The following is a 27,933-nucleotide window of genomic DNA, read 5'->3' on the forward strand; positions in this document are numbered from 1 at the left end:
TTCCTTTGTGTAATCATCCCATAGCGCTATTTGGTCACACGGCGAATCCCTACCCATTTTCTTATTAAATAAATATATGTGCATATATAGTGTAGAAATGTGTGTACAGTGGTGTGAAAAAGTGATTGCCCCTTCCTGATTTCTTATTCTTTTGCATGTTTGTCACTTAAATGTTTAAGATCACAAAACAAATGTAAATATTAGACAAAACACAAGCAAACACCAAATGCAGTTTTTAAATGAAGGTCTTTATTATGGGAAAAAGAAATCCATAACTACAGAGCCCTGTGTGAAAAAGTGGTTGGGCCAACCTTCACAGCAACAACTGCAATCAAGCGTTTGCGAGAACTGGCAATCAGTCTTTTACAACGCTCTGGAGGATTTTTGGCCCACTCATCTTTGCAAAATTATTGTAGTTCAGCCACATTGGAGGGTTTCCAGGCATGAACTGCCTTTTTAAGGTCATGCCACAGCATCTCAATCGGATTAAAGTTAGGACTTTGACTAACATAGTAACATAGTTTTTGAGGTTGAAGGAAAACGAAGTCCATCTAGTTCAACCCATAGCCTAACGTGTTGATCCAGAGGAAGGCAAAAAAAACGTGGCAAACACTAAGCTCCACATTGGAAAAAAAATCCTTCCTGACTCCACATAAGGCAATCAGACTAGTTCCCTGGATCAACGCCCTATCAAGGAATCTAGTATATATAACCTGTAGTGATGAGCGAGTATGTTTTGTTAACCCTTTCGCCGAGTATGCTCGGGCGAGCACCGAGTAGTTACAGCTGTTCGGTGTTATGTTTGAATCGCTCCCGTGTGCATGATTTGCAACTGTTTGACAGCTTTAATACATGTGAGGAATGTGTAAGAAATAGACATTCCTCACATGTATTAAAGCTGTCAAACAGTCGCAAATCATGCACACAGGAGTGATTTAAACATAACACCGAGCAGCTGAAACTACTCGGTGCTCGCCTGAGCATACTTGGCGAAAGGGTTAACAGAACATACTTACTCTCTCATCACTAATAACCTCTAATATTATACTTTTCAAGAAAGGCATCCATGCCCTTCTTAAATTTTAGAAGTGAATCACTCATTACAACATCATGCCACAGAGAGCTCCATAGTCTCACTGCTCTTACAGTAAAGAATCCGTGTCTGTGATTATGATTAAACCTTCTTTCCACCAGACGTAGAAGATGCCCCCTTGTCCCCGTCTCAGGCCTCAGAGTAAAAAGATCAGTAGAAAGGTCTTTGTACTTTCCCTTCATCTACTTGTACATAGTAATAAGATCACCCCTAAGCCTTCGTTTTTCCACAGTAAATAACCCCAAGTGTAATAACCTGTCAATCATTTAGCATATTGGCTTCTTCCTCATCCACCATTTCACCCATACTATTTTAAGGGGGCCAACAGTATAATTTTTTAGTTTTTTACTATTTATGTAGTTAAAGGATATTTTGGGATTATTTTTACTTTCTCTGGCAATGAGTCTCTCTGTCTCAATCTTTGCTGTCTTCATTTGATGATTTGGTTTTACAGACTTTCATTTTCTGTATTTAATGCCTCATCACTACCTACTTGCTTTAGTTCTCTAAATGCTTTCTTTGTCACTTATTGCGCCCCTTACAGCTCTATTTAGCCATAGTGGTTTCCTCCGATTTCTAGCATGTTTATTCTCATAGGGTATATATTGTGCACAGGTCCTATTCAGGATGCTAATAAATGTCTCCCATTTGCTTTGTGTAGTTTTATGTCTCAGGATATCGTCCCAGTTTATTGCACGAATATCATCTCTCAACCATTGGAAATTTGCCTTCCTGAAGTTTAGTGTCCTTGTATGAGGATATTCTCCGCTGCTTCCATTATTTGGGGAGACTTATAACAAACCCCTGTCAGTAATTTATTTTTTCCCCCTCCCCTTATCTCCACCCACAGGGACTCTACATTTTCATTAGATTCACATATATTCTCACGCAAGATGGGTTTTAAGGATGATTTTACGTATAAACACACACCTTCCCCCTCGCTTGTTTGTATAGTCATTTCTGAACAGGCTATAGCCCTGTAAATTAACTGCCCAGTCATGGCTCTCGTCCAGCCATGTCTCAGATATCCGCACCATGTCATAATTATTTTCCAACAAAATTAATTATAATGCCTCCATTTTGCTGGTGAGGCTTCTGGCATTAGTGTACATGCATTTTATGTATCTATTCCTAGAGCCACGCCAAAGTCTTAATTTTGTTTATCTTATGCCATTCAGAGGTGCACTTGTTTGTGTGTTTTGAATCATTGTCCTACTGCATAACCTAAGTACGCTTCAGCTTGAGGTCACAAACAGATGGCCGGACATTCTCCTTCAGGATTTTTTGGTTGACAGCAGAATTCATGGTTCCAATTACCACAGCAAGTCTTCCAGGTCCTGAAGAAGCAAAACAGCCCCGGACCATCACACTACCGTCACCATATTTTACTATTGCTATGATGTTCCTTTTCTACCATATTTTACTGTTGGTATGATGTTCCTTTTCTGCAATGTTGTGTTGCTTCTACGCCAGATGTAATGGGACATAAGCCTTTCAAAAAGTTCAACTTTTGTCTCGTCAGTCGACGAGAGTATTCTCTCAAAAGTCTTGGCAATCAAGACGATTTCTGGCAAAACTGAGACGAGCCTTTATGTTCTTTTTGCTTAGCAGTGGTTTTCGTCTTGAAACTCTGCCATGCATGCCATTTTTGCCCAGTCTCTCATGGTGGAGTCATGAACACTGACCTTAATTGAAGCGAGTGAGGCCTGCAGTTCTTTGGATGTTGTTGTGCTATCTTTGTCTAATATTTAAATTTGTTTTGTGATCTGAAACATTTACATGTGACAATAATGCAAAAGAATATGAAATCAGGAAGGTGGCAAACCCTTTCACACGTATGTATGTGTAGATAAATAAGATATAGATATATGTATATCTATTAGGTATGCTTTGGGTCTTGCTTTATTCATGTGTTCTTCCTTATCCTAGATCACCTGGCTATCCTAACATGAATCAAGCTGGCATGATGGGAGCTGGACCTCCATATGGTCAAGGCATGAACAGTATGGCCGCAATGATGAATACACAGGGACCTCCCTATATGGGAGGCAACATGGCCAATAACTCAGGTAAGCTGTAAAATTGTGGAAGTCCTTTACGTTGAAAATGTTATCTGATCTGCAGGCAGCATGTTATAGAGCAGGAAGAGCTGATCAGATTGTTATACATTTGTGTGTGAAAAGTTGTATGGTATCTGTATGCATTGGAGTTCAGTGGGTGGTCCTGTTCAGTAATTGACAGTCCTTGTGTAAGATAGCATGCAGAAATGGATATAACCTATAAACATGACACAACTGTAAATATTTCAGAATTTTATTGATTATATGATACAATAATAGTAAAATCAGAAAGGGAAAATATTCCTCAAGAGATAAAATTACATAATATGGGGGTAGAAAATGATCAGTTTACATACACCATATAGCTCATGACAATAGTCTAATGAATGGTAAGTGCTGCCAAGAGTAGCCACATGTATAAATAGTGAAAATATAAATAGTTATTCAAATTGATTACAATGCAACACAACTGTTCCAGACCTTATGGTACATTGTCATGAAATGGCGAAAATAGATGACCAGTAGGTTTCATGAATTATATAGGCATATATATGCATCCATGGAATATATGCACAGTCATGGGCAAAAGTGTTGGCACCCTTGACATTGTTTCAGTAAATGCACCATTCTATCGCAGAAAATGTTTTGTTATACCTATTTATCTCCTCTGTGTGTATTGGAACAACGCTAAAAAACAGGGAAGAAAATGCAAATTGGACATAATTTCACACACAACCCCAAAAATGGGCCGGACAAAATTAACACCTTTCCACAATTGGAGCAGTATGAAAATGACACCTGAAAAAAGATTAAAAAGGGGAGAAGTTGACTCAATGTTTGCACTGGGTTTGTGTGTGCCACATTAAGCATGGAGAAGAGAACTGTCTAAGGACTTGTAACCTTATAAATATTGATGATATTGTTCAACAATTTTAGTTCTCAAGTCTATCTCCAGAGATCTTGATGTTCCTTTGTCCATGGTGCGCAACATAATCAAGAACAACCCATGGCACTGTAGCTAATCTCCCTGGATGTCAGAGAAAAATTGCTGAAAGGTTGCAACGCAGGATATTCTGGATGGTGGATAAGCAGCCCCAATCAAGTTCCAAAGAAATAAAAGTTGTCCTGCAGGCTCTGGGTGCATCATTGTCAGCGTGAACGATCCGTCAACATTTGAATGAAATGAAATACTATGGCAGGATGACCCCACTGCTGACACAGGAATAAAAAATCTAGACTGCAGTTTGTAAAAATGTACATAAGCCAAAATCTTTCTAGGACAGAGTCTTGTGAACAAATGAGACCAAGAATGGAACATTTTGGTAAAGCACATCATTCTGTTTACCGAAAACTGAATGTGGCCTAGAAAGAAAAAAGACCGTAGCTATAGTCAAATATGTTTTGAGGTTGTTTTGCTGCCTCTGGCACTGGGTGCCTTGACTGTGTGCAAGGCATCATGAAATCTAAAATTGCCAAAGGATTTTGGGTTGCAATGTAGTGCCCAGTGTCAGAAAGCTGGATTTGCGTCCTAGGTCAATAGGTCTTCAAGCAGGACAATAACCCCAAACATACTTCAGTAAGTACTGGAGAGCTCTGAAGTGGCCAGCAATGGTTCTGGATCTAAATCCCATTGAACATCTGTAGAGAGATCTTAAAATTGCTGTTGGGAGAAGGCACCCTTCAAATAAAGACCTAAAGCAGTTTGCGAAAGAGTGGTCCAAAATTCCAATTGAGAGGTGTAAGAAGCTTGTTATAGAAAGCCATTGATTGCAGTTATTTATTCCAAAGGCTGTACGACCAAATATATGGGTGCCAACAATTTTGTTTGACCCATTTTTGGGGTTTTGTGTGAAATCATGTCCAATTTGCCTTTTTTCTGTTTATTTTTTTGTGGTGGTCCAATACACACAAAGGAAATAAACATGTAATTGCCGTAGTTTTCTGGGAGAAATACGTTCTTGAAATTGTTCCAGATAATGGTGAAAAGACTTTTGGCCCTTACTGTATGTAGGAGAAATATCTTAGTCAGCAAATGTGATAAAGGTATGTGGTATTACAAATGGGCAGAAAGCCCTAAAGTTAGATGCTGGTCCAAATTGAATAAAATAAAAAAGCGGTCTATAGGGCGCTAAAAGAATGAACACTAGAGGTGAAATTTTTTTAGGGCTAAAAAATAAATTTAATGAGCCCTTTTCACAACGTGTTTCGATAGTAAACTATCTTCCTCAGTTGATACAAGGGTATGAGCACAAACATAAAATATATATAGACAAAGATTCACAGTGATTGGTTGATACTAATTAGTTAACCTGGGTCCAAACAAAGGAAACCCTTCATGTGCTGGTGCTAAGTGTCCACATTGGTTTCACATAAGCCGTCTTCACATGAATACAAATTATCAAAAACACATTGGATAAGGTACAGAATATGGCAATACGTGTTGATAAACAGTTGTACAAAAATACATCTGTAGTGCCTACATCAATTTCATAGAAATCACCTACACATAAATACAAAAAATCAAAACATATTAAGCGAGATATAGAATGAAGTGATACATGTTAAAAAGCAGTTATTCAAAACTGCATCATAAAAAAGAGAAAAAAAAACAAAACATTTAAAACATAGCAATAATTCCATTAGAAAGGATAAGGAAATGACCTTAAGAGCTGGTTACATTTTCAAGGGCCAAATTCAGACCCTCAGGGGCCAACGTGCCCAACTTGAAGATCCAAAAACTTTCTTTATTAATCAAACTCAATAATCGGTCGGGGACAGTATCAGGTATGTGGTCTATAATAGTAAGCCTCATATCGCCTGGATCTTTTTGATGAACAATGCTAAAATGTTTGGATACGCTGTGTAATTGATGACCTATCCGAATGTTATGTCTGTTTATTTAGACGTGCGCGCATAGTTTGTATCGTTCGACCCACGTACTGGAGGTTGCAAGTGCACTCAAGTAAATAGATCACACTTTTTCTTCAAAAATATGTTCTTAAGCTTGATTCCTACCTGAGAGACTCCTCCCAACTAATTAAACTTTTGAGAAACCTCCCCCCTATGAATGATTGCCTCATTTTGACCCTTGACGTTAGTGCTCTTTATAGCAATATATCCCACAACTTGGGGTTGCAAGCAATCAATCAATTCTTGTCGATGGACACTAATATTCCAGTTGAGCAAAGGAATTTCCTTAAAACATCTATTATGTTTATATTAAATAATAATGTATTCACATTTGAAGGGGTGGTTTACTGTCAGATAAAGGGGCTGCGTCTAAATAAACATAGACATAACATTTGGATAGGTTATCAATTACACAGCGTATCCAAACATTTTAGCATTGTTCATCAAAAAGATCCAGGAGATATGAGGCTTACTATTATAGACCACATACCTGATACTGTCCCCGACCGATTAGTGAGTTTGATTAATAAAGAAAGTTTTTGGATCTTCAAGTTGGGCACGTTGGCCCCTGAGGGTCTGAATTTGGCCCTTGAAAATGTAACCAGCTCTTAAGGTCATTTCCTTATCCTTTCTAATGGAATTATTATTGCTATGTTTTAAATGTTTTGTTTTTTTTCTCTTTTTTATGATGCAGTTTTGAATAACTGCTTTTTAACATGTATCTCTTCATTCTATATCTCACTTAATATGTTTTGATTTTTTGTATTTGTGTAGGTGATTTCTATGAAATTGATGTAGGCACTACAGATGTATTTTTGTACAACTGTTTATCAACATGTATTGCCATATTCTATACCTTATCCAATGTGTTTTTGATACTTTGGTTTCACATAAGCCACCTTCACATGAATACAATGTGGACACTTCGCACCAGCACATGAAGGGTTTCCTTTGTTTGGACGCGTTGTGGAAAGGGCTCATTAAATTTATTTTTTAGCCCTATAAATTTTTTCACCTCTAGTGTTCATTCTTTTAGCGCCCTATAGACCGCTTTTTTATTTAATTTGACCACTTTCAGTCCCCCTTTGGGGGTTAGCGGCAGGAGCAGCTTCTAGTTAATCATTCTCAAATCCCCCCCACTATAAAATTCCCCTTTGGCTGCTCAACTCAGGACCTGCGGTTGGGGGCTGCACTCTCCTAACTTTCAGGACCTGTGCTGATGCACATCTGATCCTGAGTCACGTGATCTGTGGGCGGACACGTGGCCTGCAATTTTGGAACCTGGAAGCGGTGAGCACGAGCGGCGGTCTGCAGCACACGGCACGTACCTTGCGATGAGACGTGCCTGCTCCTTCCATTTTCACACTAACACCGGAGTTGTGCTGGGGTGCACAACTCCCAATAGGTGAGTGGCCTTTTGGCTGTTTCCGTCACATCTACCTATCAGGTCCTTCACATAGCGCGCTTTTTCTCCCTTTCTCTTCCTAAAGTTAGATGCTGAAATGGCCATGTAAATGTACACCTTCAAAAATATGCAGAAAATATTTACTTAATGTATCAGAGTTGTTAAAACCTTGTTGTGTAACCATGCAGTACAAAAGAACAAATGATTAATCATAACAAAAATTTTTCGTATGCATATATACCTAGGATACTGTGACTTAGGTTTGTCATGACTGTGTCCACAAAATTATAATAATGAAGTCTGACAAGATAATACAAACCCCACGACATGATGTGCCCAACACGTGTTTATCCCGTAGCTTTCCCGAGGGAAATTACACTTTACCATAAGGTCTGGAACAGTTGTGTTGCATTGTAATCAATTTGAATAGCTAATTATATTTTCACTATTTATACATGTGGCTACTCTTGGCAGAACTTAACATTCAATAGACTATTGTCATGAGCTATATGGTGTATGTAAACTGATCATTTTCTCCCCCCACATTATGTAATTTTATCTCTTGAGGAATATTTTCCCTTTCTGATTTTACTATTACTATAGCATCATGTAATCTTATGAAATATTTACAGTGACCATATTTATAGGTTATATTTCTAGTGGATACACAAGTGTTGAGTTTTGTACATGTCTATTGCAGAAATATTGTCAATCACTGAGGAGGACCGCCCACTGGACTACAGATACAAACACCAGGGATTTCAATGAATTAAATACAAGTTTATACTCAATTTTTTCCAACAATTCTATATATCATTCTGTTCAGCTTCTTCTTTATACCATGTTGTCCACAGATCGAACTACATGTAAAATGTGACAGGCTCCCTTTAACTGTGCTGGTTTAAAATCAAGTATGGTACTATCTTTGACAGGCATGGCTGGGAGTCCAGAACTCATGGGACTTTCAGATGTTAAATTGACCCCGACTCCCAAGATGAATAATAAAGCAGATGGAACACCAAAAACGGAGACCAAATCAAAGGTACTTTGGATGTGCAAATAGTATATAAAAACCCTTTTATTTACCTATTCTCACCCCTCTGTCATCTACCCCTTATTCATCACCCCAAACCATTTATATTTGCAGGTAACTCAAAGAGGAGGACAGCAATACCTTTAGATGATCAGTCCAGTACTGGGAATCTGCATTTGAATTGATATGCAGAAGATGCTGAAGAGCTATTTGTAGAAGTGAAGCCACAGTCACAGCTCTGTCCCCACACAGTGCTACCTCCTTCTACTTGACTGCTGGCCTCTATGCTGTGATTTCAGGTAAATGAGCAGTCAAGGAGGAGGGAATAAAGCTGGAGTGACAGAGGCTTCACATCTCTTGCATATCAGTTCACTCCCTGATTTCTCAGTAATGGATGAATGGCCACACAAAGGTATTGGCTTGTCTTTGAAAGAGCTGCATGTGTATATAATAGCTTGCGGTGTGAAATCCTGCTGACAGGCTTTGTTTGAAGTGAGGTAAAATTAAGAGGTGGAGGAAAAAAAATTGACGCTTTTTGGATTCTGTTTTTCTGGCGTTCATTCTTTTGTTAAAATGACATGGCAGCTTCATTCTCCAGGTCATTACGATTTTGGCACTCCTAAACTTATCAATATTATTTTTTTTATTGAATCTATGGTTGAAATGTATTGTATAGATCAGGGTTCCCCAACTCCAGTCCTCAAGGCCCACCAACAGGTCATGTTTTCAGGATTTCCTTAGTATTGCACAGGTGATGTAACTATTGCCTGTGCTGATGATGGAATTATCACCTGTGCAATACTAAGGAAATCCTGAAAACATGACCTGTTGGTGGGCCTTGAGGACTGGAGTTGGGGAACCCTGGTATAGATGGATGGACAGACTGAGATATAACACTATATCTATATTATGAAATGGTAGTTCTCATGTGCAGCTGAGGTTGTTGCTGATCTTTAACGGAAGACCAGGTTGACCGTTTAGGGGGGCCTTTAGCAGGCTGCTGGCTGCCGTTAGTCACCCATCAGTTCCCCGTGTAAGTAGCGTCATTTAAATGTGTATAAACGGGTAAAAACGGAAGGGGCACCACTCCATAAACAGGGATCAACCTAAGGTATACCAATAACTGTTAGATCGCTGGTCAATTCAGCTACTCTGCATCAACACAGTAGCTTTTCTCCTTCCAGCTGCTATATCAACGGGACATGACAGCCAGCTCCCAGCAGTTATGCATGTGGAAGCCGGCTGTTGATCAGCAGGACATCAGCAGTTAGGCCCCGTCAGCAGAGTGGAAGAGAAGCCATGTGAGATCTGTGCTGGGCAGAACAGTCAGGTAGTTGGCAACTACCTGTGTGTTAGTTCTTGGGCCCACTGTAAAAAGAAGAAAATAAAAATGAATATGGTCTTGGATAAACCCCTTTAATCCCTTCACAACCTTTGACATACATGTAGTCGTGCCCCTACGCCTTTGAAAAAAAATACACGTGTGGTAATACTGTGTTCATAAGTCTGATCTATCAAAATACAAATTTAATCCGATTGGTAAATGGCGTAATGAAAAAAATCAAAACTGCAGAATTATTGCATTTTATAGCAATGTTGTGACAGCCAAAAAAAACATAAGCGGTGATAAAAACATTTTGTATTTACCCCAAAATGATATCCGTAAAAACATCAGCTCTGGGTGCAAAAAATTAGCTAAAAAACCGCCCCAAATCCCAAAAACTGAAAATGTTACCAGTCTTAAAAGAAAGGCTTTTAAAATAGCAACAAACGCAAATTTATTTATTTTTTTCTTACTAATTTCCCAATTATTTTTCACCACTTAAATAAAAAACAGCAACAAAAACCAATACATGTGTTGTGTACTTGTAGTGACCTGGAGAATCATATTGCCAGGTCAGTTTTACAATACTTATGAGTATTTGAGTTTTTTACCTCTATATTTGTCAGCCAAAACCAGGAGTGGGTGATAAATACAGAAGTGGTGACGTGTTTCTATCATACTTTTCCTCTGATTGTTCCTCTCCTGATTTTGGCTTATAAATACTGATCAAATACTTAACGTGGTCAGGTATCTCACAGGTCATTACAGTGTCTCTATCGTTTTATAATGTGAGCACAGTGTGGTGTACAGGCTCAATAGAAAGTCTGAGCCTGTGAGCCACTCTGAAGAGATGCCCGAGCTGAGTGCTACTGCCTGATAAACACCTTAGGAGCAATCTGTGGGTTTTAGGACCCAGATATATATACACATACATACACACTGGAAAAAGACCAGCATATGAAATGTTGGTCTAGTAAATTCACGCCCCTTGGGGGCTCTTGCATACGTGTGTATAAATTGAATGTGCTGTCTGACTTTTAATCTGATGGCACACTGACCCATGTTATGCAATAAAGCTGTTCAGATGAATATTTTTTTTATTTCGACCATCTGTTTGTGAGAAGAAAAAAAAACTCCGCTCGCACCATTCTCTTCCAAGTCTCTGATGACTCGCTCATTGAAGTCTATGGATGCATAAAAAAAAAACACCACAATTTGTGGCCTCAAATTTTTACAGAAAGTTTTGAGGATGAAATACAATTTTTCATACGTTCGTCTGCAACTGGTGTAAGGTTACATTCACACATTCATGTGACACGTCCGAGTGCTGTCCAATATCGCTCACACCCCCTCCCCTCTCGGGACAGCACTAAAACTTAGTAGAATAGATGTATTCACACATCTGTTAAAATCATGACTCCAATAGTGAGATTTGAGACTCGGAGCATGTCCTTTTTCTCCTCAGATTTGTGCATCAGATGGTGCTATTTAAGCCTAAGGAGATCTGTGAGACCGGCTTTTATCTTGCATCCACATCTCACAGATCTTTTTCTAAGTAGTAAATTTGAATAAAAACCTGTAGCTTTCCAAGGATTTTTTTTTATTTACTTGGAAGCAAGCACACCTTCAGTGAAGGAGGAAACAAAAAAGGGAAGTAACTAGGAGGACATGTGAGAAAATCTTACATTTTCTCTTTTAAGGTAACACTCTCTCACATGGATGTGAATCTACCTTGGAGAAATACATTTTCAATATGACCAATGATGCTATCTTCACACCAGGAAGCTGAATAAGATGATGCCTGTGATCCAATTATTTATTCCTGAGAAATCCACAATTTTCTTGTATGTAAATGAGCTGTTCCAGGCTATGAGGCGGACACTGATCTGCATGAGACTCTGCCTCCAGAGCTTATTTTACATGAAGGGGGAGTTACCAGTGTGATGGCCGGTCTCTGATCTCACTGCAGAGCTGTGTGTGATTATACCTGACACATCTGCAGGTTCCTCTCAGCTTCCATCTCACAGGCAGACAGGGCTGCAGTATTGTTGCAATACAGCAGAGCTGAGAAAGAAGCAAAAAATGTGTTTGTAAGAAGACAAAGTTCAGTTCTCCTGTTCTGTGTTAGTTACTTGTCTCACACTGGTAACTCGCCTCCAGAGCTTATTTTACATGAAGGAGAAGTTATCTTCCAGGCAACATCCTCCCCAGAGCCTGGAAGAGGTGATTTACATATAAGAAAAACGTGGACTACTCTGGAATAAGACAGTGAATCACATATATTGAGGCGTCATGTTATTCAGCTTCCTATGTCCTACATGCTCATAGACTGCTTAGGAGGGTTGATCCTACTGACAGATTCCCTTTAAAAGAGGTCACTTTAACAGATTTATTGGATATGACTTTCTGACACTTACTATTAGGAGTATAACCTATTCTTCTCCTGCACTTAATAGTGCAGCTTTCCACACAGACTGCACAGCTTTCCTGTCCATAAAATGGCTGCTGGTGGAGCATGTGACCAGAACTGTTCTTCAGCCTCCTCAAATAGAAAAGTAGCTTAGGTGTTTTTCATTTGGAAAAGGCTGATGGACAGGTCTGGTCACATGTTCCTCCCTCAGCCGCTATTTTATGGGCTGGAGAGCTGTGCAGTCTGTGGGGAAAGCTGCACTATCAAGTGCAGGAGAAGAGTAGGTTATTCTCCTAATAAGTGTCAAAGTCATGTCCAATAAATCTGTTAAAGTAAAACTAATTTGGCCAACCCAGAACTCATTCTGCAGCCATCAATACACTACACAGAGGCAAAGAAATGTTTTTTTTTTTTTTTTTAATGAAACCCAATTGCAAAAAAAAAAATTTGGGCCCCAATTGTCTGCATGTAGGTAAAAAATAACCCCTTTTCTGTGTGTGAACATAGTCTAAGAGATTTAATGGCTGGTCATAAAACTAAATGTGAATAGATCTGTGTATACATGCTTATGTGGGCACTGCTGAAACACAGTGGCTGCTCGTCTGACTCGCTTCTATTGCCACGTGCGGGTACACCGTTTTGAGTGTTTATTTGTTTACAACCACACAGTGACAGATTTAAAGATGCAATTTAAGTCCCACATAGTGCCCTGGTCTGCCTCCCTCAAGCCATCATTGCTGCCTCATTTTGAATAGAATGTGTGCGCGCGCGCGCGCACACACACACACACACACACACACACACACACACACACACACACACACACACACATACACACATACACACACACACACACACACACATACACACATACACACATACACACACACACACACACACACTGCTGTGAGATGAGAGCTGAATAAGTGTTAGTAATCGTACAGATCTCTCCTCTACTCCTAGCACTTTGCAATCATACACCGCTCTACAATGGGGAGAGCTGACTGTTAGGCTGTGTGCTCACGATGCGTTTTTTTAAGCGTTTCCACAGCGGCAAAAACGCTGCAGAAACGCTTAAAAAACGCATGGTAGAAGGCCTGCCATGTTCCCCAATGATGATCCCCATGTGCTGTGCACATGCTGCGGAAATTTCTGCTGCGGATTATGATTGCGGAAAAAAACGCAGCACTACCAATTATTTTGCGGAAGCGCTGCATCTTCGCCGCCATTGACTTGCATTAGAACGTATGTATTCCGCTTAACTAGATAAGCACATGCGTCCAATGTGCGGATGGTACCCAGGTCTAGAGGAGAGGAGACTCTCCTCCGGACCCGGATACCATAGAAACTGTAAAAAAAAAAAAAAATTTACCTTCTGATGGCCTCCGCTGCGCTCGTCCTCCCTTGCCGGCAGATCGCGATGGACTGGAGGACCTGTGCTGACGTTATAGTCATGTGACGGGTCACGCAATGCTGACGTCGGCAGGTCCTTCAGTGTACCGCGATCTGCCGGCAGCCAGGATGGAGGGAAGCAAGACTGCAGGGGCCATCGGAAGGTAAGTATAGATTTATTTTTTGACATTCTTTCAGTCACCGTATATAAATCCATGTTGTTTGCATGGATTTATATAGTGTGACCAAGTTGACGAGCACTTTCCAAGTGATGCTAAAATCGCTTGGAAAGCACTTGACAACCCGCATGCAGAAATGCAAGTGAAGAACGCTTCACATCCGCATGTCCCTGGCAGGAAAACGCATGTACAATCCGCATGTACAATCCGCATGCGTTTTTTTCTGCCAGGGGAGATGCAGAAACGCTCAGGAAAAAATCCGGAGCATTTCTGCATCGTGGGCACATAGCCTTATTATATATTTCACAATGATGAGCCTGTTGAAAGATATTGTGGGGGTGTGTTCTTTCCCCAGTATGTTGCTGACTGCTTATGATTGTTCAGTCTCGTGCAGAGGAAGAAGTACACACCCCCAGAGAAGAATCTCTGGTAACGCCAAGTTACACTTACCATATATTATCACCTAAACTTTAGTAGTCAATAGCTCCAGAACGAAAAAGAGAAATGAAAAAAGATCTGTTTTATTCAGCTCTGCAGCCACTATTCCAGGATATGGTCAGTTTAACATTCTCACACTAGTGAAAGATCCTCTTTAACCCTTCACGACATATGACATTTACGTCATGAGTTGTGTCCCTGCCCTTGTTGCGGGCTCAAAGCGAGCCCATTTAATCAGCCGTCATTTGCCTGTAACAGCTGCGTGTGGAATGGAGCTCTGCCCGTGGCTTCTAACCTGTTAAGTCCCGCTGTCCATCTCTGACAGCAGCATTTAACACGGTGAGAAAGTGAGCATCATTCCACGTTAGCCATATGAGGGCTTGTTTTTTGTGACGTGTATCTTTGATTGGCCTCATGCATTTTACCATGTGATGAACTGAAAAATGCGGGAAAAAATTCCAAGTGCAGCAAAATTGGGGAAAAAAAAACACAATTTCGCAATAGTTTTCCTTTTGGGTTTGGCTGGTGGTAAAATGACCTAGCAATACGATTCTCCTTGCCAGTACGAATATGGCAACGCTATGCACAAAAATAGCGTTTCATGTTCGTGTTTTTTTCCTTAATACAACGTTTCTTGAATGGGTTACTTCTATATCTTGATACAGTACGGACATGGAGATACAAAAGTGTATTTTTTATTTGAGAGGGGGGTTATTCAAACTTTAATAAACATTTTTTATATAGATATCTTTTTAGTCCCCCTTTATGGGACTTTAACCTGCGATCATCCGATCGCTGGTATGATGTACAGCATTAAACACAGTATTGCTTTATGTAGTAAAAAATTGCAGTCTCCTTTGACGCCCAGTTGCTTACTGTTCTCAATAGTAGCACTGTCCTGATGGGCACTGTGATCTTCAGCAGAACCCCAGCTGTTATGACAAGCCATCGACACCTTGTGATGGCTTAAAACTGCACCTATCTCTTGGGCCAATTCACAGTGACCTTTAACAGATAAGCAGCAGCGAGCGGAGCTATAACCACGGCTGTTAGAGGCAGATGATGGCTGAATAACACTGATATCTGCTGGGAAAGATGCATGCTTGGCTCCTGAGCTCACATTAAAGACTTGGGCCCAACATTGGACTTGTACTATTATAGTCTGTAAGGGGTTAAAGCTGATCAGGGGATCCTGTGAGTAATGGCCCCTTTGCAAAGACTATAGAAGTTACTACTAAATTAAAAAAGCCCACATCTATGAAACCTTCAAAAAAATTGAATAGTCTCAGGAACACCTTTTGGTCTTGAGACAGGTCCTCTTTTAAGCAAAAGGTTAAACTATGCCTATTGAAGAAGCCTAAGTAGCGTTCCTTATTTTAGTTTACTAATAAAGACCATCAGATACTGAGGATTTTAACAGCTAGTAGACTACATACACTGCTCAAAAAAATAAAGGGAACACTCTATTAACACATCCTAGATCTGAGTGAATGAAATATTCTCATTGAATACTTTGTTCTGTACAAAGTTGAATGTGCTGACAGCAAAATCACACAAAAATCATCAATGGAAATCAAATGTATTAACCAATGGAGGCCTGGATTTGGAGTCACCCCCAAAATTAAAGTGGAAAAACACACTACAGGCTGATCCAACTTTGATGTAATGTCCTTAAAACAAGTCAAAATGAGGCTCAGTATTGTGTGTCCCCTCCTTGTGCCTGTATGTCCTCCCTACAACGCCTGGGCATGCTCCTGATGAGGTAGCGGATGGTCTCCTGTGGGATCTCCTCCCAGACCTGGACTAAAGCATCCGCCAACTCCTGGACAGTCTGTGGTGCAACGTGACGTTGGTGGATGGAGCGAGACATGATGCCCCAGATGTGCTCAATCGGATTCAGGTCTGGGGAACGGGCGGGCCAGTCCATAGCTTCAATGCCTTCATCTTGCAGGAACTGCTGACACATTCCAGCCACATGAGGTCTGCCATTGTCCTGCATTAGGAGGAACCCAGGGCCAACCGCACCAGCATATGGTCTCACAAGGGGTCTGAGGATCTCACCTCTGTACCTAATGGCAGTCAGGCTACCTCTGGCGAGCACATGGAGGGCTGTGCAGTCCTCCAAAGAAATGCCACCCCACACCATTACTGACCCACTGCCAAACCGGTCATGCTGAAGGATGTTGCAGGCAGCAGATCGCTCTCCACGGCGTCTCCAGACTCTGTCACGTCTATCACATGTGCTCAGTGTGAACCTGCTTTCATCTGTGAAGAGCACAGGGCGCCAGTGGCGACTTTGCCAATCCTGGTGTTCTGTGGCAAATGCCAAGTGTCCTGCACGGTGTTGGGCTGTGAGCACCCCCACCTGTGGACTTTGGGTCCTCATACCACCCTCATGGAGTCGGTTTCTAACCGTTTGTGCAAACACATGCACATTTGTGGCCTGCTGGAGGTCATTTTACAGGGCTCTGGCAGTGCTCCTCCTGTTCCTCCTTGCACAAAGGTGGAGGTAGTGGTCCTTCTGCTAGGTTGTTGGCCTCCTACGGCTCCCTCCACGTCTCCTGGTGTACTGGCCTGTCTCCTGGTAGCGACTCTGGACACTAATCTGACAGACACAGCAAACCTTCTTGCCACAGCTCGCATTGATGTGCCATCCTGGATGAGCTGCACTACCTGAGCAACTTCTGTGGGTTGTAAAGTCCGTCTCATGCTACCACGAATGTGAAAGCACAACCAGCATTCAAAAGTGACCTAAACATCAGTCAGAAAGCATTGGTACTGAGATGTGGTCTGTGGCCCCCACCTGCAGAACCACTCCTTTATTGAGTGTCCTGATTGCCAATAATTTCCATCTATTGTCTTTCATTTGCACAACAGCATGTGAAATTGATTGTCAATCAGTGTTGCTTCCTAAGTGGACAGTTTGATTTCACAGAAGTTTGATTTACTTGGAGTTATATTCTGTTTAAGTGTTCCCTTTATTTTTTTGAGCAGTGTGTGTTTTTCCTTAAGCACATGACCTCACTTTTTTTTTTAGATGGTTATGTATATTATGATTTAAGAATTTTCGTATACAACCATTCTCCACAATAGTTGTAATCATTTTATGTTTTACTTCTGTCAACAGAAATCCAGCTCATCTACCACTACAAATGAGAAAATCACAAAATTGTATGAATTAGGTGGTGAACCAGAGAGGAAAATGTGGGTTGATCGCTACCTATCGTTCACAGAAGAGAAAGCGATGGGCATGACTAATCTACCTGCTGTTGGCAGAAAGCCCTTAGACTTGTACCGGCTGTACATGTCTGTCAAGGATATTGGCGGACTCACCCAGGTCCATTATGTTCCAAAGTCAAATTATTTATCTATCTGGACTGTTTGTTTTATTTTCCAAATGATCCCAAATCAATTTATTTTCCCCTTCTACAGGTAAATAAGAACAAGAAGTGGAGAGAGCTTGCAACAAACCTCAATGTGGGCACATCAAGCAGCGCAGCTAGCTCTTTAAAGAAACAGTACATACAGTGTCTGTATGCATTTGAGTGCAAAATTGAAAGGGGAGAAGACCCACCACCTGATATTTTTTCATCGGCAGAAGCAAAAAAACAAGCAAAAATTCAACCACCATCTCCGGGTAAAACAAGTTTTTTCATTAATATGAACAGATTTACTGTGGCATCCTTTGTTTTTGTAATTTCTTTTTTTTTTTCTTCCCTTTTTATGGTCTTCATTCATTTAGCTGGCTCAGGCTCCATGCAGGGACCGCAGACTCCACAGTCCACAAGTAGTTCCATGGCCGAAGGAGGGGATCTAAAGCCCCCTACACCAGCATCAACCCCACATAACCAGATGCCTCCCATGCCAGGCATGAGGTGAGCTTCATCCTAACAATTTTGCTGCGAGGGGGGTTGTTTGGACATTTTGACATGTACGAATAAAATTTTTAAAATGCAAAATAAAGAATTGATATTAATCCTCCATACCTATATATTTTCTGAAAGTAGACACCTGGCACATTGTCCAAATGTCACTTTGCATCAAAATTATTATTTTTTTTTTTAAATAAATTTTATATTGGTGGTAAAGTAATCAGAGAATTGGATACAACATACCTTGTTAAAATTCAACCTCTGCAGAAAATATATATATATATATATATATATATATATATATATATATATATATATATATATATATATATATATATATATATATATATATATATATAATTAGGGTGACCAATCAAAAAACTCCAATTTGCACAATGACCTCCTAATTACAGTTACATCACCTACCTTTATAAATGCTCTCTGTATAAGGTGTACAGTTCTAGGATTTCTTAGCTTGGTTTCTTAGCATATTGACATGTTTCTGTTTTTTCACTATGCCTTGCTCTTGCATTAACAAAGCGGATAGTTTTTGCTACATATGCAGAGACGTCACTTTTGCGTCACAAAGGCGAGACTTTACTACCATGATAAGTAAAGCCTTTAACCTGTATTTTGGCTGCAGAATAGAAGATTGGACAAGAGTTGGGCTCCTCACATATGCTTCAATAGATGTGCATCATATCTTACCCAGTGGTTGCATAGAAAGAGGTAATCCAGGCCTTTTGCAGTCCCAATGATCTGGAGAGAGCCAACCAATCACACTACTATTTGCTATTTCCGCATGTTGCCCCCCATTAGGAAAGGTGTTTACAGGAAGAAGTGGACTTTACAGTATCCAAACATTCCATCTGCAATATGTTCCATACCGCATACAGAAGAACTGCTGGTTCCAGAAACATTTTCAGTCGAGTGAAGTGAAGAAGAGGGCACTTGGGATCATGAAGCATCTTTCTCTCACGACACAGAATTTGTCAGCAACCTCAACTGAATCACACCTTATAACACAATGTGAACTGAATGATCTTGTTCGAGATTTGGATCTGCCCAAGAGTAAGGCTGAGCTCTTAGGTTCCAGGCAACAGCGGTGGGAATCCCCAATCGGGCGATATTTGGGTTTTTGTTCTGCAACAGTGATAAAGATCTTGTCCAATACTTCTTCCTGGAGGACGATCTTGTATCATGGAACAACATCAACAGTTTAATGGAAGTGATGATCAGTCATAATCCAGAGGAATGGAGGCTCTTCATCGATTCGTTCAAAACAAGACTAAAAGCAATCTCGCTGCATAATGGCAATGCACTACCTACAATTCCAGTTGGTTATGCAGTCCACATGATAGAAACCTATAACAACATGAAACAGCTGTTGAGGTGCCTGAACTATGACCAACATTTATGGCCTCTCTGTGGTGACTTAAAGGTGGCTGCCCTCTTACTTAGTCTCCAGGGTGGAGGCACAAAGTACTGCTGCTTTCGGTGTTGGTGGGATAGTTGTGCAAGCTAGTATCACTACAGTAAGGGTTCGCTCATATGAGCGAATAAATCGGACACTTGGCCCAGTGTTACACTATGGGGCAGCTCACATCTGTGATTTTCTCATGCTGATTTGGCATGCGAAAACAATCACAGCATGCTATGAATGGCTGCGAGAATCGGATTGCACGCACCCATACAAGTCTATGGGTGTGTGTGAAACATTGCACTGCACACGGATGTCATCCGAGTGCAGGGCGATTTCTGCGGACGGCGCCAATGGAGAAGATGGAGAAATTCCTTCGCACCTCTGCTGCCATTCTTTCATGCGAGAGGATTGGAGCAGAGCACTGATACTCGGCCCACGCTCGCAGCAGAGCAGGAGCCTGGTGTTATTAGCATATCGCATTGGATGCTATACGCAAATGTTACTCCAGCCTAAGAGACTGGCCTCTCCGACATTCACTTAAGGCAGGGAGAAAAATGTCCTGAATCCAGCAGTTGTTGACCCACATAGGATTTTGTTACCACCACTGTATATCAATATCAAGTTTGGCCTAATGAAGAACTTTGTAAAGGCAATGGATAAAATGCCAAAGCATTCAGGTATCTCATTTATACATTTGCAAGGTTGAGTGAAGCAAAGATAAAGGGAGAAGTCTTTATTGTATCTCAGATTTGTAAGCTTCTTCAAGATTAGAAGTATCATCGTTTGTTCCAGGGCAAGTTAAAGGCTGCATCGGTAGCACTGGCGTTAGTGGTAACTAATGTTTTATAAAACTCAAGAGCAGATAACTTAAGAGTTGGTAGAAAATCTCAAAAAACATAAGGATCTTGGCTGTAACATGTTTTTAACCCCTTACTGGCCTGGGGCATATTAGTACGCTCCAGGCCATCACCCCCGGTTCAGCAGGGGCTCCGGCGCTGAGCCCGCACTAAACAGGGCACATGTCACCTGATTCTTACAGCTGAGATGTGCCCGCAACAGCCGCAGGTGGAATCGCGATCCACCCGTGGCTGTTAACCAGTTAAATGCCTCTGTCAACCTCTGACAGCGGCATTTAACAGCTCCGTGCCGGAAGCGTGGCATTAGCCCAGCCCATCGATGACACCCGTAACATGATAGCGGGTCATCGATGGTTGGGCATGGCAACCCAGGGGCTGCAGCAGACCCCTGTGATTGTCATGTCTCGCTTGCTATGAGCACCAAACAGTGGTCAGCGCTCATAGCAAGTGAGCATTTCTGCTACACAGAGGTGATCTGCTCATTGCCTCTGTGTAACAGTCGATCAGATAACTGCAGCTTCTAGTCTATGGAGACTATTGAAGCCTGCAGAAAGTGGAAAAAAATGTTTTTAAAAATATAAAAAAAATGTTTAAATCGCCCCCCCTTTTGCCCCATTCAAAATAAAATAATAAAAAAAAACTCCACATACACACATTTGGTATCGCCGCGTTCAGAATCGCCCGATCTATCAATATATAAAAAGAACTAATCAGATTGGTAAACGGAGTAACGAGAAAAAAATTCTAAACACCAGAATTACATTTTTTGGGTTGTCGGAACATTGAAATAAAATGCAATAACGGGCAATCAAAACATCACATCTGCCCCAAAATAGTATCAATAAAAACGTCATCTCAACACGCAAAAGAAAAAGCCATTACCCGGCTTCCGATCCCGAAAAATGGAGACGCTACAGGTCTCAGAAAATGGTGCCATTTTTTTAAATTTATTTATTTTTTGCAAACTTTTGGATTTTTTTACCATGACTTAAATAAAAAAGAACCTATATATGTTTGGGGTCTATGAACTCGTAATGGCCTGAAGAATAATAATGGCAGGTCAGTTTTAGCATTCAGTGAACATGGTTTAAAACAAAACCGTGGAATTGCATTTGTTTTGCAATTTCACCGCACTTGGATTTTTTTTTCCCGTTTTCCAGTACACGATATGGTAAAACCAGTAATGTCGTTTAAAAGTACAACTTTTCCCGCAAAAAATAAGCCCTCACATGGCCATATTGACCAAAAAATAAAAAGGCTATGGCTCTGGGAAGAAGAGCAAAAATGGAAAATGCTCTGGTCATTAAGGGGTTAAAGATTAATTTCTTACATTCGCATCTAGACTTTTTTTTCCACTAAAATGCGGAGCAGTGAGATTTCACCAAGATATTGCATCTATGGAGAACAGATATCAAGGAAAATGGAATCAATCAATACTTGCACATTACTGTTGGACAATTGTAAGAGATGATCCAATGCAGGAGTACAAGAGACAAGCAAAAAAGAGTTGTCAATGAATGAGGAACAAGTTGTGTAGTGCAATTTCTGTAAGCGTTTAGAATTCACAATAGTGTTTAGACAGATTTTAATTATTTGAATTGTTGCCAAGTTTCCTCTAAATATAGGAAAATTGGCATAACAAAATATTCTGCATCTTTATATTTGCAAAAGTGTTTCAAAGTACTGAAACATTAATGCATTATATGTAGCAGTAAAAGGAAAACTTTGATATCATAGAAACGAGCCAACTAAAATTTTTCATTGGCTGATTTGAATTCAGGAGGTCAAAATCATTAAGAAATGGCACATTTCTCAACTGATCCTGATAATTTTTGAAAATGTATAACAGTGTCAGTGATCAGAATGTGATCCGATTTTCTCAGATGTTGAGACGATTAAGGGAAAAAATACTCTTCCATTCTGTCAGTCCGTGAAAATCGGACAATCTGATGTCAACCAAGTGTGGTCTGATTTTTCTTTCTTCATCCTCTCAGATTGAGTGAAAAATCGAACATGTGCATGGGATATCATTATATGGTGATCTGCATAAGAAGGCTTGTTTTTTTTTTTTTTGAGGGACAAGCTGTAGTTTGTGTTAGTAACCTTTTAGGTGGTATGGGTATATGACTTTTGGATCACACTCTATTCAATCTTTTGTGGGATCATGTGACAACAGCAATTTTTTTTATTTTTATTTATTTTATATTTATAATATGATATGCCGAAATGTTGCATGCTAATTTTATAGTTTGGGTTGTTTACTTGCATCATGATTTCCATTATTTATCATTTACATTTTAGGACTTACATTTTTTTCTTTTTAAAAAATTATTGTAAGTTTTTTTTCTCTCTCTCTCTCTCTCTCTCTCTCTCTCTCTCTCTCTCTCTCTCTCTCTCTCTCTCTCTCTCTCTCTCTCTCTCTCTCTCTCTCTCTCTCTCTCTCTCTATCTATATGTGTGTATGGTATACGTATTTATATTTTATTTAGCTTTAAAATTAAAAATCCTAACCACTTATATTCAGTCCCACCCCCCACATCCCCCTTTTCCCCTCTCTTTAAATGGTGTTTACTGGGAGGGATAAATAGCATGTTCATTGTAGAGTTTGGGTTGTTATGGACATGGTGATACTGAATGTGTCGCTTATTTTTATATTTTGAATTTTCAATAAAATCCCATTTGAGAAAAAAAGTTTTTTTGTTTAGATATTCGAAGAGCCATAACTTTTTTTTTTCCCTTCTTGTTTTGGCTTTTGTTTTGCAGGATGAACTGTAATTTTAGTGAATATAATTGACTTGTGACTTTTTGATTACTTACAATTTTTTTTTTTTTTTTTTTAATAAGAAAGCAATGTGACCAAACTCACTTTTTTTTGTGTGTGTGTACAAATAACACTTGCAAGTGTAATACATAAAACCTAGTGTTAGGGTATGTGCACACGATGCAGAAATGAAGCAGAAAATTTCTGCATCTCCCTGGCAGAAAAAACGCATGCAGATTGTGCATGCGTTTTTCCTGCGGAATACATGCGGATTCACATGCGTTTCCGCATGTGGATTGACAAGCGCATTCCAGGCGATTTTAGCATCACTTGGAAAGTGCTTTACAACTAGGTCACACTATATAAATCCATGCAGCCGACATGGATTTATATAGTGTGACCCGAGAGAGTGTATATACTTACCTCCGATGGCCTGCGCTGTCCTGCTCAATCCATTCTCCCTCGCCGGCAACTTTGAATTGAAAGACCTGCCGACGTCAGCGTCACGTGACCCGTCACATGACTCTGACGTCAGCGCAGGTCCTACAACTCACTGCAAGTGCCGGGAACCAAGAAGGAGCGGTGCGCGGGCCGACAGAAGGTAAGAATACATTTATTTTTTATTTTATTATTTTTTTACAGCTTTTTTAAGGGTACCTGGGTGTGGATGAGACTCTCCTCTCCTCCACACCCGGGTACCATCCGCACATTAGAACGCGCCAATTACGCAAGTACAGATGCAGTCTTGCGGAATTGGCGCGTTCTAATGCAAGTCAATGGCGGCGAAAACGCCGCGTTTCCGCAAAATTGACATGCTGCCGATTTTTGAGCGCAGCGTTTACGCTGCGGAAAAATCCGCATCATGGGCACAGCACATGCGCATTTCAATTGGGGAACATTGCTGCCCTTCTACCATGCGTTTTTAATGCGTTTCCGCAACTGCAAAAACGCCGCGGAAACGCATTAAATACGTATCGTGTGAATTCAGCCTTACAGGGACTGGAGGAGATCACGCCATGTTTTTCTGTCGCTGCTGCCTATCAGGTCCCCTCTCTTCCATCACACTGCCATTTTAACAGTCTCTGCCTCTATCGAAGCTCCAGAAAAACCTTAGCCTTAAAATGAGACCATCAGCACTGCTGTGTGTGACCCACCCATGATATCACAGGTTAAGGTGAGAGCATGGGAGCTGGATGACACACATCTGTGGCTCTCGCTTTAACCCGTGATATCTCAGGCTGGACCACGACTACTGTAGCGCTATGAATTGCTCCTGTAGCTGAGCTCCATGCTGAGAGATGGTGTATGGTGTTGTTATAAATCTATGTAAAGCTGCGTTCACACATCCTTTTGAGCATGACCATTTCTCTCTCACCCACCCCTCTGGGGTGCCATCCATGTTTTTGTTTTTTTCTCATCCGTTTTTAAAACCTGAAGGTGGTTCACTGTGTGAGCTTTTATTGATCCAGTAACTCTTTGCCATCAGTGAAAAGTGAATGGAACACTGAATTAAAAAGGTCTTCTATTTTTCATCTAAGAGGGATCCTCAAATTGGATGAAAATAGGGGAGTCTCGATGTCTGGAGACACTGATCAGTGTTTAAAACTGATAAGTAGCTCTCTAAAAGCCTGGTTGTGTGCTGTTCTCTTGGCGCCACTCCGGAGAGGGAGTTTGGGGATAAGGAAAAAGACATCTCCCGAATGTGTCGGTGTAGTCAAATCTTAGTCGGAGTATATACAACCTATTAGCTTGCATTGTGCCACAATTGTGTTGCATTTTTTTATTGGTTGCTGTTGCATGTCAAGCCATGCCCATTTTCTAATAAGCCACTCACCTTTCAGCTAGGCCACACACCCTTTGTCAGCAAGGTAAAAAGTCCCCGACTCATCAAGACCTGTGATTTTTCTCGTTCGTCTGATGAGGGGGTATTTCCTGACTGATTCAAGATTTCTGGCATAGTGAACGCCACAGCTCGAATTAGGCTACGTTCACACACTGCTTATTTGCTGCTTTTTTTTTTTATGCGCGGGTATTTTACTGCAGTTTTTACCTGCGTTTTTTTTCGCAGGTAAAAAAACACCTCCATTCGCACACTGCGTTTTTTTCTGCGTTTTTTTATGCATGCTTTTTTTGCTGCAGTGTACACTACAAAGACAGACAAAGTTTGTTAAAAAAAGAGAACCAGGAACAAAGAATCCCAAAATAGTGGGATTTCCGGTTCCTGTTTTCCCTAGGGCTTCCCCCGTGTGACGTCGCATCCTTCATTTCTCCTGCACCTCCGTAAAAAAGCGCTGGAATTACGCAGTGTGCGAACACCGCTGCGTAATTCCATCGCTTATAATGGGCACAATAGAGAGAAAGCGCAGGACGCGGTGCGTAAAGAATTGACAGGTCAATTCTTTACGCAGCTGCGCTTTCGCACTTCGTAAAATTACACAGTGTCTGAACGGCAAAGGTTTCCCATTCACTTTGCCGGCAGACACAAGGCACATTGCGTATTTTGAAAAAGCGCACGCAAAAATACGCAGTGTGTGAACGTAGCCTTAAACAAGCTGAGTGTTGCTTTACTTCCTATGGGTGAAAAATATGCAGCAAAAAAGCAGGTGCGTTTTCTCCTGCAGAAAAGTTGAAAGAAGTGACATTGTCTATTTTGCAAATACGCAAGCAAGGCAGAAAATACACAGCAAACAAAGCGACACGTGTGAACAGAGAATTCTGGTTTCTCATAGGCTTTGCTGGTACTGCAAGAGCAGCTGAAAATTTGCATAAAAATCCGCAACAAAACGTGTGTGAACATAGCCTTAGCGTAGTATCAGTGTGTTAATATACTCACCGATCACCGTTTTCTCCAAAATAAAGTGCTGCTCCAGTCCTCTTGTGAGTCATCTGATGGCAATTCATTCTCTGGTTCATACTGCACTGTGTGAATTGAAAGTAGCATTTACAATGTAGGCCTTTGGAGCATCAGAACGAGGTGACTCAAGAGACTGGAGCAGCGCTTTATACAAAAGGAAAAGACAGTGATCGGGGAGTATATTAACACACTGATACTACACTAACATTTAAATAGGTTTAGGGGGAAAAAGTTAATGGGGTGCTTATGATATTTCAACGGTTTTGGACAAATGAATGCTACTCAAATTCTCTTTAGAAAAATGAAGTCAACCTTGCAGACCCAATCCACCAAACAAAAACAAATCCTAGATGCAATTATTTTTAGCTTGGAGCAAAGATTACAACATGCTGATATTCATTCTTAGAATCATGGCTATAAAAAGGTGATTTTTGATTTTTTTTATCATATTGATGCTGATCTGATGAACTTGAGAACATAATGCAAGTCTATGGTCAGTCTAACCCTGTTCTGATTAACTCTGAGACTGAATCTGCACTCTGGGAGCTTCCCCTATTTATTCTTTTGACTTTTAAGCCATTACATACAATTTGTATAGGAAGTAAATGCCACGTCTGAGCCTCTGCTGTGTGTAGGTCTTATACTTTTTCTTTTATGTCATTGCATGAAGGAATAACTCGGTGGGCCTTCAGGATGCATATGACAGTTCAGATCCTTCTTATCAGAAAAGGAATTCTATGACGCCTAATCCTGGGTACCAAGCAGACATGATGGGCAGGATGCCTTATGATGCTAGCAAGGATCCTTATGGCAGTATGAGGAAAGGTGAGAACTGAAGCTTCAGTGGTATATATTGTGAATCTGGAAACTAGATGTTTAATTGTATTGGCTAAATCTTTATTTTCTCACGGTCTTTCAGGTGCCGATCCTTTCATGTCTTCAGGTCAGGGACCCAGTGGGACAATGGGAGATCCTTATAGTAGGGCTACAGGCCCAGGTATGCCAAATATGACTCAGCGCCAGCATTATTATGGTGGTTACGACAGAGGGAGGCAAGTAAACCACAAACTCTAATATACTCATTAAAATATTGAATCTGACAATTGCCTTTAATTTCTCAATCTTAACCTTTTATTTGTTTTCTTCTTTTAAAGGCCAGAACCTGGTCTTGGACCAGAAGGAAGCATGGGGAGCAGTGGCGCGCAGCCAAATATGATGCCTTCCAACACGGACAGTGGCATGTACTCACCTGGGCGTTATCCTCAACAAAGGTATGAATAGCCAGAATGTTAGTTATGTGAAGGGACACTTGTGCAAGTGATGTTTTATATAAAAAAATAAAATAAAATATTAGATTATTATTTGTTCCTTAATCTTATTCTTTCATTCTAGACATGACTCCTACAGCAATCAGTACCAAACGCAGGGTACTTCAGGTAGTCCCTATCAAAGTCAACAGAACCCAATGTATCAACAACAGGTAAGCCATGTGCTAGGCCCCATTCAGATGTCAGTGTTTTTCATGGACGTAAAAAAGTATTCTGGGTCAGTGTTTTATCAGGGTCTTTCACATATAGTGCGGTGATATTAGTAGCAGCTGAGATTATAATGGTTGGGTCTTCTATTCATGAGTGACACGGACATCTGAATGAGGCTTTAGCGGAAAAGCTTGTAAACTAATGGAAGTAGGGTAGAGTGGGCCTTTTTTCCTCTTCTTGTACAACCTTGTAAAGTTGCTGCCAACGTACATGTGCATTTCTTGAAACAGGAAGTATGAGTGTCAAGCTATGTGCACACGATGCGGATTTAATGCGTTTTTTTGCGGCTGATTTTCGCCGCAAAAACGCATTAAAATCGCTTGTAATAGGTTTGCATTGCGGTAAAAACAGCAACAAGACCAATTCTAGTGCGATTCCGCTGCAA

General features: G+C 40.6%; 1 protein-coding gene across 1 annotated transcript in view; it reads left to right on the forward strand.

Annotated features, from left to right (window-relative positions):
- Positions 1-27,933, forward strand: part of ARID1A (AT-rich interaction domain 1A) — a 92,849-nt gene that overhangs the window by 54,524 nt on the left and 10,392 nt on the right. Inside the window, exons 9-17 of the mRNA XM_073666166.1 lie at positions 3,023-3,162; positions 8,401-8,510; positions 17,372-17,581; positions 17,677-17,881; positions 17,987-18,119; positions 26,681-26,835; positions 26,930-27,062; positions 27,165-27,281; positions 27,403-27,490. Of these exons, the coding sequence (XP_073522267.1) occupies positions 3,023-3,162; positions 8,401-8,510; positions 17,372-17,581; positions 17,677-17,881; positions 17,987-18,119; positions 26,681-26,835; positions 26,930-27,062; positions 27,165-27,281; positions 27,403-27,490 (1,291 nt within the window). The remainder of the gene's footprint in view (positions 1-3,022; positions 3,163-8,400; positions 8,511-17,371; positions 17,582-17,676; positions 17,882-17,986; positions 18,120-26,680; positions 26,836-26,929; positions 27,063-27,164; positions 27,282-27,402; positions 27,491-27,933) is intronic.

The sequence above is a fragment of the Phyllobates terribilis genome, unplaced genomic scaffold (assembly GCF_046119375.1).
Source record: "Phyllobates terribilis strain yellow unplaced genomic scaffold, ASM4611937v1 Scaffold_2__4_contigs__length_985480577, whole genome shotgun sequence".
Taxonomy (NCBI): domain Eukaryota; kingdom Metazoa; phylum Chordata; class Amphibia; order Anura; family Dendrobatidae; genus Phyllobates; species Phyllobates terribilis.